The 18,432-nt window shown below is 49.8% G+C and overlaps 1 protein-coding gene across 2 annotated transcripts; it reads left to right on the top strand.

Moving 5' to 3' along the window:
• The first annotated feature begins 64 nt into the window (after positions 1 to 64).
• Positions 65 to 18,432, top strand: CCDC122 (coiled-coil domain containing 122). 2 transcript variants are annotated; one of them, XM_032977797.2, is made up of 6 exons: positions 65 to 596; positions 4,472 to 4,598; positions 7,430 to 7,635; positions 8,840 to 9,035; positions 9,510 to 9,626; positions 16,798 to 18,432. In XM_032977797.2, the coding sequence occupies exons 2-6, from the start codon at positions 4,521 to 4,523 to the stop codon at positions 16,906 to 16,908; spliced, it is 708 nt and encodes a 235-aa protein (XP_032833688.1). In that variant the 5' UTR covers positions 65 to 596; positions 4,472 to 4,520; the 3' UTR covers positions 16,909 to 18,432. The 2 variants fall into 2 exon arrangements, with proteins under 2 accessions (XP_032833688.1, XP_075910283.1); XM_076054168.1 differs by having other exon boundaries at positions 65 to 641.

The following is an 18,432-nucleotide window of genomic DNA, read 5'->3' as shown; positions in this document are numbered from 1 at the left end:
CATGGGGGCTGTCACCACGCGGGAAGGCGCCGCTGTTGTCTCATCCACACGGGCCGCGCGGTGAGGGGGGGTGGTGCGATGTTGCTGCCATGCGTCGCGCCCATTGAGCCTGCGGAGGCATTTTCCAAACGCGACGCCCTCACGGCCGATGGCTCCGAAGCCTCCTCGCTTTCCAATGACATCACGGGATCTGCAACCTCCGCCGCGTATTGTGAACATTCAATCGGCACCGCGGTATTAACCAGGGCGACCACTGGGCTGAAACCGCTCAGGCGATCGTCGCCTCGCTCAATTCACGACACGCGTGGCACTCCTATCGAGTGTCACGATAGGAGTGTCACGTTGGGGTTTTTTTGGGCCTGTGCTGAGCAACTGCGCTAACCACCGCGTCGCCGCGAACCGGGATGAGTACGTGACGGCCGAGTCACGTGACGCCGCGCGGTTCTCGTGGAGCCACCGGCGCCGTGCCGCCTCTCCCGGCTCGGCTCGGAACACGCGACCCGAGCCACCGAGGACCCGTGCCGAGCCACCGAGGACCCGTGCCGAGTCACCAGGACTCGCTCCAATGACCTCTCCTAAGCCGAGGGGATCTGCAGGTCGGGACCAGCAGCGTGAAGTTAGCAGGCGAGGACCGGGCGAACGTGGGTGAATCTGGGTGGGGTAAATTAGTGTGTGTGAGGTGAATGTGTGTGAGGTGAATATGTGTGTGAGGTAAATTAGTGTGTGTGTGTGAGGTAAATGTGTGTGAGGTGAATGTGTGTGTGAGGTGAATGTGTGTGTGAGGTCAATTAGTGTGTGTGAGGTGAATGTGTGTGTGAGGTGAATTGTGTGTGGTCAATTAGTGTGTGTGAGGTGAATGTGTGAGGTAAATGTGTGTGAGGTGAATGTGTGAGGTAAATGTGTGTGAGGTGAATGTGTGAGGTAAATGTGTGTGAGGTGAATGTGTGTGTGTGAGGTCAATTAGTGTGTGTGAGGTCAATTAGTGTGTGTGAGGTGAATGTGTGTGTGTGGTCAATTAGTGTGTGTGAGGTGAATGTGTGAGGTAAATGTGTGTGAGGTGAATGTGTGAGGTAAATGTGTGTGAGGTGAATGTGTGTGTGAGGTAAATTAGTGTGTGTGTGAGGTGAATGTGTGTGTGAGGTCAATTAGTGTGTGTGAGGTCAATTAGTGTGTGTGAGGTCAATTAGTGTGTGTGAGGTAAATTAGTGTGTGTGAGGTGAGTGTGTGTGCGAGGTGAGTGTGTGTGTGTGAGGTGAATGTGTGAGGTAAATGTGTGTGTGAGGTGAATGTGTGTGAGGTGAATGTGTGTGTGAGGTGTGTGTGTGTGTGTGCGAGGTGAATGTGTGTGTGAGGTGAATGTGAGGTAAATGTGTGTGTGAGGTGCATGTGTGTGAGGTGAATGTGTGTGAGGTAAATGTGTGTGTGAGGTGAATGTGTGTGAGGTAAATGTGTGTGAGGTTAATGTGTGTGTGAGGTGAATGTGTGAGGTAAATTAGTGTGTGTGAGGTAAATTAGTGTGTGTATGTGAGGTCAATGTGTGTGCGAGGTGAATGCATGTGAGGTGGGTGGATGGGTGAGTTGGGTGAGGTGGGTGGGTGAGATGAGTGGGTGGGTGAGGTGAACGAGTGGGTGAGCTGAATGAATGTGAGTGAAGTGTGTGTGGATGAGGTGAATGCGTGTGTGAGGTGAATGTGTGTGGGTGTGTGTGTGAGGTGAATGTGTGTGAGGTGGGTGAGGTGAATGTGTGTGTGAGGTGAATGTGTGTGTGAGGTGAATGCGTGTGTGAGGTGAATGTGTGTGGGTGTGTGTGTGTGAGGTGAATGTGTGTGTGAGGTGAATGCGTGTGTGAGGTGAATGCGTGTGTGAGGTGAATGTGTGTGTGAGGTGAATGCGTGTGTGAGGTGAATGTGTGTGTGAGGTGAATGTGTGTGGGTGTGTGTGTGAGGTGAATGTGTGTGGGTGGGTGAAGTGAATGCGTGTGTGAGGTGAATGTGTGTGGGTGGGTTAAGTGAATGCGTGTGTGAGGTGAATGTGTGTGGGTGGGTGAGGTGAATGTGTGGGTGAGGTGGGTGAGGGGAATGAGTGGGTGGATGAGGTGAATTAGTGAGTCGGTGGGTGAGTGAGTGGGTTGGTGAAGTGAATTAGTGGGTGAGGTGGGTGGGTGAGGTGAATGAGTGGGTTGGTTAAGTGAATGAATGTCTGTGGGTGACGTGAATGAGTTGGTGCGTGGATGGGAGAGGTGATTGAGTGTGTGAGTGGGTTGTTTAGGTGAATGAGTGTGTGGTTGGGTGAGGTGAATTAACATGAGTGGGTGTGTGAGGTGGCTGGGTGAGATGAGTGGGTGGATGAGATGAATGAGTGGGTGGGTGAGGTGAATGAGTGGGTGATTCGGTTGGTGAGGTGAATTCGTGAGTGGGTAGGTGAGGTGAATTAGTGGGTGAGTGGGTGGGTGAAGTGAATGTGTGGGTGAGGTGAATTAGTGGGTGAGTGGGTTGGTGACGTGAATTAGTGAGTGGGTTGGGGAGGTGAATTAGTGGGTGAGTGAGTGGGTGGGTGAGGTTAATGAGTGGGTGGTTGGGTTGGTGCATGAGGTGAATGAGTGGGTGGGTGAGGTGAATGGGTGGGTAAGGTGAATGAGTGGGTGGGTGAGGTGAATGGGTGGGTGGGTGAGGTGAATGGGTGGGTGGGTGGGGTGAATTAGTGGGTGATTCAGGTTGGTGAGGTTAACTAGTGAGTGGGTAGGTGAGGTGAATTAGTGAGTTAGTGGGTGGGTGAGGTGAATGAGTGTGTGTGATTGGGTTGGTGGATGAGGTGAATGAGTGGGTGGGTGAGGTGAATGGGTGGGTGAGGTGAATGAATGTGTGAGTGGGTGGGTGGGTATGTAAGTGGGTGATGTTTAAATTCCCACACCTCTGTTGTACTGCACAGACAAAAAAAAATGGTGTCCATGCACGACTGCCCCGGCCTGAAACCACATTGGGGTTCCGCAAGCCTCTTCTCAGCCTGCTGCCTTGCAAGGGGGCGATGTTGATCAGGACCTCCTCCCAGCCTAATACTGAGGAGGGAGATGCCCGGTAGTTGTTATAATCAGCGACCTATATATCTGCTTCATTAACATGGTCAAGGCTTATGATAGGGCTCTGGGTTGTTGTTCATGCTTTCGGGGTCCCTGACTCTCTGCTTACAATCATTAAGGACCTTCATGATGGTGGGCAGGCCCGAGTAAAGCTGCATGGCTGGTTATTCCCTGATCACCTTGGGGTGTGACAGGGATGTCTTTTGGATCCTACACTATTTTGCATATTTTTCTATCACGTGGTTCTAGAAGCTTTCCATAGCTGTACCAAAAGAATCTCTATCTGGTACAGATACAACGGGAGGCTGATTGATGCCCGGGTGCAGTCAAGGGATGGCTCCCTATTGGTCAACCATGTTACATATGCTGATGATCTGGTGAGTGCTGCTCACTCAGAGGAGTTGCAGGCTCTGCTGTTGAACCTGGAGCATTCCACTAACAGGTGGGGCCTTACCATCAACACCACCAAATTCTGGTTTGGCAACAGAGGTCTCACTCCGAATCAATCGAGCAGCATTATCTTTCATGACATGCGTAATGCTTTATGAAACTACCTGGTTTGTCGCTCTACTAGAAAGTTGAGGTCATCTCGGCCACAGTCATGCCCTCCCTTCTCAATGCTTGCGAAACGTGAACCCCTCTAATGGAATATCTGCGCCGGTTTGAAACATTCAGGTTGGCCTGCCTATGATCCACCCTGGGTTTAACCAGGCTAGATTTGTGCGAGGAGCTCAACAAATCGTTGAAAGATCTGGACACAGGCCCATCGCTGAACTCCTCCGCAAGGCAATGCTGCTTTGACTGGGTTATGTTGTAGCTCACATGCCCAAGCATCACATGCACAAGCAGCTTCTCTTTGGCCAGATAGAGGGGGCTAAATGGGCGCGACATGGGCTATAGAAGAGATGGGTTGATGCGGTAGATGAAGATGTGGAGCTGAGTGGATTTGCCCATGACTGGTACCAGCGGTGTCAAGATCGGCCTCTGTGGAAGAGGCTCGTGAAGTACGCTGCTGGGAAGTTGGAGGCAGTTGCCCTCGAACAACAACAGAGGGCAGATGAGCGCTCACAACAACAAGCGGGCAGAGTAAGGAGCACAGGTGGTGCATCTGCCAGCCATCTCAATCAACCCATGGCACCGGGGTCTGTCCTATGACCTTCCAGCAAGCCTTCGACACCTCATATGGCTTCAAAGTGCACCTAGCCTGGCACAAGCACCGTGATGACGTTACCGCCGCTTATTGGCAAATTGCAGCAGTAGTTGAATGGGTGGGTTCATTGTGAGTGAGGTGGGGGGGACAGAAGTCGATAAGTGTGGGTGACTGATTGAGTAGGTGATTTGATGAGTGGTTGTTTGAATGGATGAGCTGGTGAAGGAGCGTGTCCTCTTCCCCAGGGTCCCCTGGGCCCGCTGAGGAGGGGGGTCGCTGGTGCTGCTGGGAGTGATGTCGCTGGTGGAGCGGCAGTGGAGGACATGCCGACAGAAGATGGAGCAAGATCGCATGCAGCTACACCGGCTGCAGGTCCGTGACATCGATGCCAAGTCGCCTCTGACACCATCGATGACGGTCGATCGCTGGAGCAGACTCCAGTGCAGAGAATCGACACCGCACCTGCGGCATGACGAGGCCCAAGCGGTCGTGCGGTGGCCACTTGCTGTGTGGGGGATGGGGTTCGCGGTTCGAGGCTCGTTGCCGCTCTGGTAAAACCTCTCGCAGCCGTGCATCATTTAGCTGTATCCGTCAACCTGCAGCCAGAGTGACGGATACAACCCGCTGCTTCCCTATACAATGCGTCTGCTATTCTGCAGCCAGTCTCTTCTTCAAGTGGATCTGTGAACTTGGTTGCTTTGCTTGGCATAAAATCAGAGTGGATGGATGGGGCGTAACCCTGGGGAGTTCCTTGTCCAATATTTGCTGCCAGATGTTGCTATGGGATGGCAGCAGTAGCAGTAGACTGGCGTGGTTGTTTGGTGCGCTGTGCTACAAAACTGCTGACCCGAGTTCGATTCCTGGTCATGGCCAACATCGGTGGCGAATATCTTAACCAGTTTAGGCCGACTCGGCATCAAATGAGTACCTGGTGCAGTGTGTAAACATCAGCACTTGGGGAGACAAAGGCAGCTAATCATGTTACTAGCCACACACTCCCACATGTGTTGTGTTGGCCTTCATAGGTGCTCGCTAACAGCACTTGCCTCAACAATATGTTAAGGCTATTGGGGGAATGTTTATATACGAAAGATCTGGACACAGTCCCATCAGTGAAATACGATAGTCGATGCAGCGTTGGCTGGATCACGTAGCCCATGTACCCAGCCACTGCATGCCAAAACAGCTTCTGTTTGGCCGGATAGATGGGGCTAAACAGTCACGGCATGGACAAGAGAGAAGATGGGCTGATGCGGTACAGGAGGATGTGGAGCTGAGTGGTACCAGCGCTGTCATGATCGATCTCTGGAGGAGGCTCATGAAGGATGCTACTGGACAGTTGGAAGCAGTCTCCCTCCAGCAACAGCGGAGGGCAGAGGAGCAACGCTCACAGCAATGAGTGGTGCGCTGGGCGGCTAAAATGCAGCAAGTTGGCACATTAGGGGGCACAGATGATTCATCTGCCAGTCATCTCAGCCAACCCATAGAACCTGGGTCTGCTCCGTGACCTGCTAGTAGTGAGAGCCTTTAACATGTGTGGCGGCCTCATGTAGCGGCCTCAAAGTGCAGCTAGCCTGGCACTAGCGCTGTGGTGACGTGTGTGGACGCTGCGCTACAAACCCGGGGACCCAAGTTCGATTCCCGTTCATGGCCAACACCAGCAACAATTGTTTTAACCGGTCCTGTCTACTGTAGGTGTTTGTGTAGGTATGCAGGAGTGTGTGTGTTTCGGCATGTGTGTGCCTTGGTGTGTATCTTGATTGGTGTTTGTATATCTTGGCGTGTGTATGCCTGGGTTTGCTGGTCTAGGTGTGTGTGTGTTGGTCTGGGTATTTTGTACCATCAGACACTCCACCCCAACAACTCCCAATTGGTAATGGGGCAGTTGTGGATAGTTTCCCATACCTGGGAAGTGTGCTCATGACCGGCTCCGGTTTGACAGCAGAGGTCTCATTCCGAATTAGTCGAGCGGCATTATCTTTTCATTGGTTGCATAATGCTGTGTGGAAACTACCTGGTCTGTCGCTCCACACGAAGATTCAGGTCTTCTCAGCCACAGTCATGCCCTCCCTTCTCTACGCTTGTGAAAGGTGAACCCACCGAACGGAACATCTTCGCCGGTCAGAAACATTTAGGCTGGCCTGCCTATGATCCATCCTGGGTTTAACCAGGCTGGATTGTGTGAGGAGCTCACAAATCCTTGAAAGATCTGGACAAAGTCCCATCAGCGAGCTTCGCCAACAGGCAAGGCTGTGTTGGCTGGGTCATGTAGCCCGCGTGCCCAGCCACTGCATGCCTAAACCGTTCCTGTTCGGTCAGAGAGAGGGGGCTAAATGGGCACGGCATGGGCTAGAGAAGAGATGGAGTGATGTGGTACAAGAGGATGTGGAGCTGAGTGGACTTGCCGATGACTGGTACTAGCAGTGTCAAGATCGGCATATGTGGCGGAGGCTACTGGGCAGTTGGAGGCAGTCACCCTCCAACAACAATGGAGGGCAGAGGAGTGACACAACAACGAGTGGAGTGTCGGGTGGCTAAAGCACAGCAAGTTGGCACAATAGGGGGCACAGGTGGTGCATCGGCCAGTCATCTCAGTCAGTAGATCCGTGGCACCTGGGTCTGCCCCATGACCTTCCAGCAGGCATTCGACATTTCACGTGGCCTCAACGTGCACATAGCCTGGCACAAACGCCATGGTGATGTCACCGCCTCTTAGTGGCGAATGACTGTTGTTGTGTTAGTCTAGGTGTGTGTGTAGGTATGCAGGTTCATGTCTGCAAGTATTCGTGGCATGTAGGTCACTCGGAAGGCGAGGTCTTGTAGTCTGTATTTTGTACAGACACACATCTCATACTGGTACGTGATGTTAATTTTATATGTATGTGTGTGTGCCGTGGGGATCGGTAGTACAGCGGTTAGCGAGCGATGCTATGAACCCGGCGACCTGAGTACAATTCCTACTCGTGGCCAACACAAATGACGATTATCTGATCTGTCCCTGAGGCCGCCCCTAGGTCGACTCGGCCTCAAATTAGCACCTGTTCTAATGTGTAAACAATGCTAACTGGCCAGACGAAGGTGGCCGGGCGTGGCTTTGGTACACCCACGCCCTCGTGCGCCATGCCAGCCTTCGTAGGTTGCTGCTACTCGCCAATGGCAACTCGTCCTGACAGTGCTAAGGCTACACACGGGGGTCTTTGCAGGAGGCACTGGAGAGGGGGAGCTCGTTGGTGGGCCGCGAGAGTGAGCGACATGCTGAGTGCGAGCGGCGCCTTCACTGCTCCTGCGCTGCATCCTCGCTGGCCGCTCGCCCACGCCTCCTTCGCGCCGAGCGGCGCCTCCTGGAGCTCGTGGCGGCCACCACGCACGCCCGTCACCGGGCCGAGGAGGCGCGGGAACATGCGGACGAGTGAGGGCGTGGGGAATGCGTTACACAGGGATGGGTGTGGGGGGGAGGGGGTTGGATCAGCGTTAAAGAATAGTGGGGCATGTTGGAGTTAAAGTCAGGGTCAGGTTCAGGGTTCGGGCCTCTCTCAGACAAACAACAACGAATCTCACACCAGACATTGGGTGTTTCCTTTACAGATGTTTTCAACCATTTAATAGTGAGTTGTGTTTTAGAATTCAAATGGAATAAAACCCTGAGAAAACCCACGCCTATCACCAGGAGCCAACACCATCACCGTATGCATGACAATGGTTGGTGATTAGTCCACTTGCCATATTGTCCTTTTGGCAGAGCTAGGATATGCCTCCTCCTGGACCCCCACACAGGAAGGGAGTTTCACGACATCCGCGTGCAATCCGCCAATTCGCGCTGCTGCTGCCTGCACCAGCGCTGGATCGCAGGCCTCGTGCCGCGTAGCCCCCACCACCACCGTCCGGCTTAAGCGATGATAGTGCCGTCGAATAGGGTTTCACTAGCACCCCCCAAAAGTCAGAGCGATCCTGTCCTAGACGGACGTTGAGGCGGTGGTTCACAGCCCTGAGTCGGTGTTGATGACTCTATACACAGGACAACCACTCCATAAGAGGTTTTTGGGTTAGATCGATAAATGTGTTGTTAAACCTGCCACCACCAGACATAGCCGATTTGTAAGGTTTGTCAAGTAAACAAAACATGCCAATGAGTTACTAGTTCAGTACACCGGTGTGTTGGAGAGTAAAAATTTAAGGGTGCTTAATTTATTCACCCTGGAGGAGTGATGGGATGAGAACCCTCCCCCCTCCCAAGTAGCCACTTTGTTGAACTATCATTTGTGATGGCCGGGTCACTCCTGAAAAACAAGCTAATAGCTCAGTGGGCTTTACCTGGTAACATAAAAAATTTAGTTTTATATTGTATATTTTTTAAGTGGTTTGTTTACTTTTCCTATAGTTTGCACTCATATCGTGTTTGCACTGTTTGTTGGTGTAACGTTCTGACCTCTTTCCCCTCCAGTATAAATATTAATTCCAATTCTGATCTCGCGACCTTGTGGCAGCAAGCCACTCGCTCTGCCACTCGGGGCCCCAACTCCACCAGTGGCTTGGGGTCTCTAACCACTGCCACTGCTCTGCTGCTTTCCCATGATCCGATGACACCCCCTCCACCTCGACCTCGCGCTGGGGAGGCTGGTGGCATCTCATGCGCGCTCGCGGGCCAGGCTCGGGGGTGGCGACGAAAGGGAGCCGGCACCCCCCACGAGCCCCACCCTGGCTGCCGCCACCCAGCGCTGGCGCGACCTCGTTGCTCTGCGTGACGAGCGCCTCTCGGGCCTGCTTGGCACCAGTCTCACCGACTGGCACGCTGGGCCGCTGCACGCACAGGTGCAGCCGCTCGCACGCTCACTCTCTTGTTCACTGGTTACCCTCACAGGACACACATGAAATAGAATTGGGGCACTATCTACTGAAATAAAATCTAAATTTACCTAATGGACTTACTAAATACTTGACTCACCGATTCTGTAATTTCTTCACTGACCAACTCACAAACTGTCTAATTGAGTTACTGTTGAACTAACTGACTGAATGACCAACTGCCCACTTGACTGACTCAGTATGTCCTACTCATCGAGTGACTGGCCACCTTGACAGTGAACCACCTCGTTTACTAAAGAGCCGACTACCTGACTGCCAGACCGACTGATTCACTGACTGACCATCCTAGTGACTAACCAGCACATCCACTAAGTGACTAACTTTCTGCCTGCCAATTCGCTGACCGATTCTTAATGCCCGACCGGCTAACCAGCGGGGGAGCGCCTGCGGGGTGCTGAGCGTGTCTGCGGGACACCGCAGGCGGAGATGGAGGCGCTGCGCTTGGAGCTGCTGCATCTGAAGCAGGAGGAGGCAGCAAAGTCCACGGAGCTTGAGGAGCAGAAGCAGGCGCTAACGCACGCCCGAAGGGGGCTGGAGGTGTGTGTGGGGTTGTGCTGGGGGTTGTGTTGGGGGTTGTGTGGGATGGAGGGGGGTTCCAAGGTTCATAATGTTTATACGTTGAACTTCTTTCGCACCGTATAGCAAACCGTGCTGATTGGAGGTCTGGGGCAAGGACAACAAACAAAAAACAAACAGCAGTTTTAAATAAACTAGTTGAAAATCTATATTTAAAGTGCATAGTTCCAGTGGCTTCCTAATATCGGGACGAAGAGTGTTCCAGACGGTTGCAGAAACGCATCTGAAAGTGTGCGATGCAGTGACCATCTTTGTTTGATGACCAACCAAAAGCCACTTCTGTGAGGATGACTAGAGTTTGCGTGACTGTTTATGTTCCTTGACGAGATTGGCAAGGTATTGTGGTTAGTTTGTGGAAAGAACTTTGTGTGTAATGAGTGCAACCTTATAATGTATTCGCTCAGCAAGCGGAAATAATGAGTCGGAGACACCAATCCTAGGTTCAAGCCCTGGATCAATCTCAGTGGGTTCATAATGACCGTGTCAGAGATCCTGGGTTCAAGCCCCGGATCTCTCATAAGAGCCCAAGCCTGGGCCTGCTAATGATGATAGAGCAGCCGAAAGGCACCACTGTCTCGGTAGCCACCTTGATGCCGTCTATAGGACTGATTTTATTTGATGCCTGCAGCAACCACCCTGTGTGCCGTGTCCCCCCGGTGTGTAGCTATGTGTGGTTGTGATAACTTTAATCTAAATTGTCTTATCACGTAGGTATAAAATAAAATAAATCACGACGTTTCGGGCGCAACACAAGCGTCCATCATCAGGTGGGAAAGCATGGTCTGCTGCTGAGGCAGACTGTCTTAAAAGGTTTGAAATGGGTGTAGCTCAAAGGTCATAAAGAAGTAGCTGGGGCTAGTGATGTTCATGTGAGAAATTACAGTGAGGGCAAAAAGTATTTGATCCCTGCTGATTTTGTACGTTTGCCCACTGACAAAGAAATGATCAGTCTATAATTTTAATGGTAGGTTTATTTGAACAGTGAGAGACAGAATAACAACAACAAAAATCCAGAAAAACACATGTTAAAAATGTTATAAATTTATTTGCATTTTAATGAGGGAAATAAGTATTTGACCCTCTCTCAATCAGAAAGATTTCTGGCTCCTAGGTGTCTTTTATACAGGTAACGAGCTGAGATTAGGAGCACACTCTTAAAGGGAGTGCTCCTAACCTCAGCTTGTTATCTGTATAAAATACACCTGTCCACAGAAGCAATCAATCAATGAGATTCCAAACTCTCCACCATGGCCAAGACCAAAGAGCTCTCCAAGGATGTCAGGGACAAGATTGTAGACCTACACAAGGCTGGAATGGGCTACAAGACCATTGCCAAGCAGCTTGTTGAGAAGGTGACAACAGTTGGTGCGATTATTTGCAAATGGAAGAAACACAAAATAACTGTCAATCTCCCTCGGCCTGGGGCTCCATGCAAGATCTCACCTCGTGGAGTTGCAATGATCATGAGAACGGTGAGGAATCAGCCCAGAACTACACGGGAGGATCTTGTCAATGATCTCAAGGCAGCTGGGACCATAGTCACCAAGAAACAATTGGTAACACACTACACCGTGAAGGACTGAAATCCTGCAGCGCCCGCAAGGTTCCTCTGCTCAAGAAAGCACATATACATGCCCGTCTAAAGTTTGCCAATGAACATCTGAATGATTCAGAGGACAACTGGGTGAAAGTGTTGTGGTCAGATGAGACCAAAATGGAGCTCTTTGGCATCAACTCAACTCGCCGTGTTTGGAGGAGGAGGAATGCTGCCTATGACCCCAAGAACACCATCCCCACCATCAAACATGGGGGTGGAAACATTATGCTTTGGCGGTGTTTTTCTGCTAAGGGGACAGGACAACTTCACCGCATCAAAGGGACGATGGACGGGGCCATGTACCGTCAAATCTTGGGTGAGAACCTCCTTCCCTCAGCCAGGGCATGGAAAATGGGTCGTGGATGGGTATTCCAGCATGACAATGACCCAAAACACACGGCCAAGGCAACAAAGGAATGGCTCAAGAAGAAGCACATTAAGGTCCTGGAGTGGCCTAGCCAGTCTCCAGACCTTAATCCCATAGAAAATCTGTGGAGGGAGCTGACGGTTCGAGTTGCCAAACGTCAGCCTCGAAACCTTAATGACTTGGAGAAGATCTGCAAAGAGGAGTGGGACAAAATCCCTCCTGAGATGTGTGCAAACCTGGTGGCCAACTACAAGAAACGTCTGACCTCTGTGATTGCCAACAACTTTAGTCTTGCCACCAAGTACTAAGTCATGTTTTGCAGAGGGGTCAAATACTTATTTCCCTCATTAAAATGCAAATCAATTTATAACATTTTTGACATGCGTTTTTCTGGATTTTGTTATTCTATCTCTCACTGTTCAAATAAACCTACCATTACAATTATAGACTGATCATTTCTTTGTCAGTGGGCAAACGTACAAAATCAGCAGGGGATCAAATATTTTTTTCCCTCACTGTAGCATGTAACTGTAAGATAGGAGAGTGGTCTCGTCGACGAGGGCACGGACTTGGCTATGTTCATGTGAGGGATTAGCATGATGTTAATGTGAGAAATTAGCATGTAAACGTAAGCTAGGAGAGCGGCCTCCTAAACGAGGGCACGGAAGTGGCTACAGTATGTTAATGTGAGGGATTACCATGATGTTAATGTGAGAGATTAGAGGGCACGGAAGTGGCTATGTTAATGTAACCTCTAATTTCTCACATTAACATCATGCTGATCCCTCACATTAACATAGCCATTTCCGTGCCCTCGTCTAGGAGGCCGCTCTCCTATCTTACAGTTACATGCTAATTTCTCACATTAACATCACTAGCCCCAGCCACTTCTTTATGACCCTTGAGCTCCACCTATTTCAAACCTTTTAAAAGTCTGCCTCAGCAGCAGACCATGCTTTCCCACCTGATGATGGACGCTTGTGTTGCGCCCGAAACGTCGTGATTTATTTTATTTTATATGTACGTGACTTTACCGAAAGAACCAAAGAGTATGGATTCCTGCAGTCACGAAAGCTTCAAATCAAGACTAAATTGTCTTATGGTTGTTATTGTTTGACGTGCATCCCAGTGGTATTTTTGCACATAGCATTGATATTTGTTGTTTTTTTCTTGAAGACTTTGCTGTTTTTTCCTGGATTTTTCTGTTGCGCGTAGTCACTTTAAGACAGTGATGTGCGGTGAGGTCAATGGTTGGGAAGGCACTGGCTAGAGCCAGATTTACACTCATGAACCCGATAGAGGTAGCTTAAATTCACAATTCAATTGGCAGGTTGCACAATGACTATTAGTTAGGCGGCCGTATGTTTCATATTTAATATCAGCATTCTTTACAACACACGCATACAGGTAAGTTACATATTCGATTCACATTTTATAGGCGAATGCAGTTCCAGTATTCATATTCATTCAACACAAATGAAAATATATATTGCATGGTATTACCTTTACTTGTAAATGAAGTCCATTCGCGTATCCTTCTGGACAAATATGTCAGTGACTTTGTTGTAGAAGTCTTCTTTATTCTCTTTTAGTTTTACAAGTATATCCGTCTCTTTTCGATTTAAAGCTTTCGTGACTGCAATGATTCATCTTCTTTGGTTCTTTCAGTAAAGTCACGTAGAATGAGAATAAAATAATAAATTGATAAAATAAAATAACACAATAATATTCTCGCTGTCCTACCAGACAGTCTCGTCCCTTCATCTGATGAAGGCCGCTTGTGTTGTGGCCGAAACGTCGTGAGAATATTATTGTGTTATTTTATTTTATCAATTTATTATTTTATTCTCATTCTACATGACTTTACCGAAAGAACCAAAGAAGATATATCCGTCTCAATAGAGATGATCGCCAGGGATGAAACTCGTCCTTGGTAAGTCCGATTCCGACTATGTTTTGAGTCGTTTCAAAGCAGAGAACGACCTTTCAATGGATGCTGTTGTAGCTGGTATAGTGTTGCACCAGCTGGAGTAACTTTGTCGCCTCGGGAACCGTCTGCATCAGATCATTCTGCGCCAAAAAGCTGAGGAGCTGTCTGGGTGATTTGCATTTGTTCCTCACCATTTGTGAACTATACAATCCGATAAGGTCAGCCTTTAGTCTAACAAAGTCAAAGTACCTTGCATATTTTGATAGGCTCTGCAGTTTGGTGTCATCGAAATAATGTGACATTTCATAAAATTTCGTGGAATCCACCAAACCAAGGAAAGTTAGCTCACCAAAATGATCAAACCTAGCTTTCATTTGAACACTGATATTGTCCAGAATGTCATAAAACATTATTTTCCTCTCATCTCTGATCAGCTGTTTACTTCGGGAATTGTCTGTCAGGCCAAGTGTGACGCATTTCTGCTCGAATCGATCATAGAAACTGTCAAACTCTTGTCTCTGGCGTTCCATAACTCCCATTGTGTTGCGAATTCACTCACAGCAGAATCCAATGTCCATTACTTTATTCAGCAGCACACGAAAGAGTGCTTCGGTGTCATTGAAAATGCCCTGATGCCATTATCAAGAAGCAGGTTGAGGCTTTTGACAGCCAGAGATCATATCCGGCGGCCATCATCAGGGTGTCATTGTCACAACCATCGGGATTTTCGCTCATAATCCGGAACACAATATGCAGATCAGATTGGTACATGCTGATCGTCCGAACTAGTCGTGGGCGCTACTCTTGGTAAATGTCGCTTCACAACATCGTCCAGTAGGTGGGTGCGCTTGGTCGACTTATTGAAAAGCGTCGCAAGTCCCTCAACTGTTTTAAAAGACGTTTTACACTCAGGCATACATTTTGCTGAATGCGAGAGCACCAGGTTCAATTTGTGTGCATAACAATGGGTAAACGTGGCTTCAGGTACCTTTTCTTTAATCTTGGCCTGCACTCCATTAAGATCTGATGCCATCACAGAGGCTTTGTCATAAGTCTGAGCTACCAACTTTTCAACGCAATTGTATTTCCCCAACACTCCCAAAACATAATCAGCAATAGCCAGTGCTTGTCTGTCATCACTGACATAATCAAATCCAAAGAACGCCTCTCTCACCTCACAAGTCACTTGTAGCCACATAACGCAAAACTACAGAGACCTGGGCTTTGTTTGTGACATCCGTTGTCTCATCTACTTCGACTGCAACAAATGGGGCTGCATTAATCTCCTCTTTGATATCATTTCTAATTACATCACCGACTGCTTCGATTAAATCGTTCTGTATTCTGTTTGATTAGCCAGAAAACACTGGATGTCTCCAAATGTCTCGCTAACTTTTCATCTTTCTCAGCAAAAGCATGTAATAGCTCCACATAGTTGCCAGATTAGAAGAGCTTGCACTCTCATCGTTACCACGAAATGCTAAGTCCTGTTTGGCTAGGAAGCAGGTCGCATTAATAAGGTGTTTTAAAGCCTCACGGTTTTCCTTTACCTTAGCATTGTGGATGCTGATATTTAATCTCCGCTGTTCATTCAAAGCCAGATCTATCCTTGAAGCTCCAAAAGTTTTAAAGCAATTTGGCTTTGAATGTGAGTTGTCGATTTTTCATGTTTGTTGAGGCTCCTTGGTAGATTTTTCAAGTCACAAAATCCCACGTTAGTCCAAACGTTGTCGGTAGTGGGGAACAGAAGGCAGGGAAAGCAGTAAAGGCGATTCTTCGTAGCACAGCCACACAGCCAGTCTTTTCGTTGGTACCACTCCATTTGAAACGACCGTGTTATTTTCTGTCCCTTCGTTTGAAGTAGGTCCTTAAGCTCAGGCATTCACTCCCTGTTTTGATGGAAAGTCCAATTTAGAATTTTTTGTTAAGATTAGATATAACGTTTTCCATTTTTGCAGCCGCTGCAAATTTTTTTTGCTAGAGCTGGTTAACGTGGAGGGAGAGCGAGCGTCAATTACGTGGGCTCAAGACACGCCCCCCTCAGTGAGGCAGATGTGATAGCTGCCTCACTGAGGGGGGCGTGTCCACACTGAGGGGGGGGTGTCTTCACTGAGGGAGGCGTGTCTGACACGCCCCCCTTAGTGAGGCAGATGTGATAGCTGCCTCCCCAAGTGCTTTTTCATTGCAGTTTTATGAAGAGACCAGCGAGCCGAAATATCTTTATACACATACGTGAAATAAGTTACCTGGAATATGGAAGGCGAGGACATGTAATGAAGGGGTCTACAAACATTACACTGGTGACATACAGAGAGATAGTAACAGGCACGCGCTTATTGCCCGTGTTCCATCCAGTTTCTGAGGGGTTTCGCAATCAGAGGGGAGGCTGAGTGCGTCGCTGCTTCACCTCTCGTCTCTCTCTGTATTTGCAGCGAAGCTCCGCAAATTTTGACTAGAAAAAAATATTGGAATCATATAGAAATGACATTTATAACAAGGATCAGTGGGAAAAAAACTTAATAATTATTTTATTATTTACTTTTCGTAACAGCTATTTTCATTGGAGTATGACAGGTGAGGCTCTGCCTCCCCTGACCGCATGTCTCCGAGTCAAGAGCCGCATGGCTCACAGGGCTATGCCTAATAAATGAAACTGATGTGGTTGTGTGTGGTTGTGGTTATGTGTGCCCGTGTGTGGTTGAGCGGTTGTGTTCCCGTGTGGTTTTATGTGCGACTGTAGTGTGTTGTGGGGAGTGGTGGCGCAGCGGTTAGCGCACTGCGCTACAAACCCAGAAACCCGAATTAGATTAGCTGAATGACTGTATGAGTGGGTGGGTGAGGTAGATGATTGAGCGGGTGGGTGAGGAGCTGTGGTGTAACGGTTAGCGAGCTGCACTACGAACCCGGCAACCCGAGTTTGATTCCCGCTCATGATGAATACTGGTGACCAATATCTGAAACGGTCCGGACCTCCCCAAGGTCGACTCGGCATCAAATAAGTACCTGGTGCAGCGTGTAAACATTGCCACAAGGGAGACAAAGGTGACCGGGCATGGTGCTGGCCGCCCACTCCCTAGTGTGCCATGCCAGCCTTCATAGGTTAGTACGGATGGTTATGTACAGTGTGAAAGAAGTTCAACATACATACAGACATAGGTGCTTGCGAAAAGCACTTGCCCCAGCAGTCTGTTAAGGCTCTATGGGGGATCCTTGTCTTTGTGTGTATGGCTGTGTGCAGGTGGAGCACAAGCGTTGTGATGCGGTGTTACGACGTCTGCGCGGGCAGCTGGCCGAGGCTCGGTCCCAGCGGGGTCAGCCTCCACTGCGACCCCACACGACCCCACTGTGACCCCACACGACCTCACTGTGACCCCACACGACCCCACCGTGACCTCACACGACCCCACTGACTCCTCACGACCCCACTATGACTCCACTGTGACCCCACACAGGCCTACTGTGACCCTACACAATCCGACTGTGACCCCACACGACCCCACTGTGACCCCACACGACCCCACTTTGACCCCACATGACCTCACTGTGATGACCCCACTGTGACCCCAATCGACCTCACTGTGACCCCAATCGACCTCACTGTGACCCCACACAACCCCACTGTGACTCCACACGTCCCCACTGTGACCCGACAAGCCCACTGTGACCCCAAGCCTAATGATGACCCCGGCTATGAATTTGACCCCTAGGGCAATAGAGGGGCTGGATATGGGGCGAGGTGGTGGTGCGGTGGCTTTGAGATGTTAATTACCTCGCCTGGTATACAGGAGATTGTTGTTTCGATCCCGACCTTTGACGCCTCCACATTTAGAATAAAAATAGGTTCAGAGTATTTGGTTGCTTAACATTTCCACATGATACGCCACTTCGTTGAGCTATCGTGTGTGGATAGATCGCTTCTGAAAAAGATAAATAGTTCAGTGGGCCTTACCTGCTAAAATAAAAAAAAGTTTAGTTTGATTAAGTGGTGGTGGTGGTTCGGAGGAAGCGGTGATGAGATAAGAGTTGGTGGAGAGGTAAAGATGATGAGGTGGTGGTGGGGATGACAATAATTATGGGGTAGTGGAGATGGTGAGGAAGTAGTGGTAAGATTAAGGTGGTGGTGAGGATGAGGTGGCGGTGGTGAGGTGAGGTGATGGCGAGGAGGGGTACAGTGGGTTGCCATGGCGAGAGCAGAGGGCTTGTGAGCAAGCGAGAGGGAGCTGGGTTGAGAGCGAGCATGCGGTCTGAATAGCGGGTTAGCAAGCCACGTCTCGTAGCTACTGCCGCCCGGCGTGGCGGATGGTCGTACCGCGTGCCCCACGTTTAGTTGACCCGTTTTGTTTTGTCTCATTTGAGATTCGTCGCTGCTCGTCTGAGACTGGCCTGGACCCTGACCCTGGCTCTAACCCTAACATGCGCCGTAACTCTTAACGCTGATCCAACCCCTAACACACATTCTACCACTTGAACTAACCCCAACCATGACCATGAAGGCTGAAGAACCCCTGACCTTAAACGGAGCGCTCTCCCTGTTGCTCACCGCTCTTTTCCCTGCTTGTTGTCTGGGATCTTGCTCCTCCTCCCCCTCGCCGTCCTCGTCCTCCCTCCTCCCCCACCACCCCCTCCTCCCCCTCCCCGTCATCGTCGTCAATTGTCTTCTCGTTAGTTTCCCTCTCGCCCGGTCCCCGTCGTCGCCGCTTGTTGTCCGCGCAGGAGCCCGGTGCGGCCTCGTTAGGGCCCCGCTTGGGACCATTGCTCGCTCGTCAGTTGGCCTGCGCCACCCTCGTTTGCTGGCATGGTTGTTGGCCTGCGCCACCCTCGTTTGCTGTCATGGTTGCGCACGCGAGGTTTTAATAAACGCGCTCTGCTTGGG

The sequence above is a fragment of the Petromyzon marinus genome, chromosome 64, assembly GCF_048934315.1.
Source record: "Petromyzon marinus isolate PM22_M1 ecotype Great Lakes invasive population chromosome 64, UKy_Petmar_22M1.pri1.0, whole genome shotgun sequence".
NCBI classification, from domain to species: domain Eukaryota; kingdom Metazoa; phylum Chordata; class Hyperoartia; order Petromyzontiformes; family Petromyzontidae; genus Petromyzon; species Petromyzon marinus.
The sequence above is the reverse complement of the archived record's forward strand: the minus strand, read 5'-3'. Positions and strand labels throughout refer to the sequence as shown.

Coding starts and splice junctions, on each gene's coding strand:
- CCDC122 (XM_032977797.2), top strand. CDS start 4,521: ATGTCGCTGGTGGAGCGGCAGTGGAGGACATGCCGACAGAAGATGGAG. Junction 4,599..7,429: donor TGCAGCTACACCGGCTGCAG/GTCCGTGACATC, acceptor GGGTCTTTGCAG/GAGGCACTGGAGAGGGGGAG. Junction 9,627..16,797: donor ACGCCCGAAGGGGGCTGGAG/GTGTGTGTGGGG, acceptor GGCTGTGTGCAG/GTGGAGCACAAGCGTTGTGA.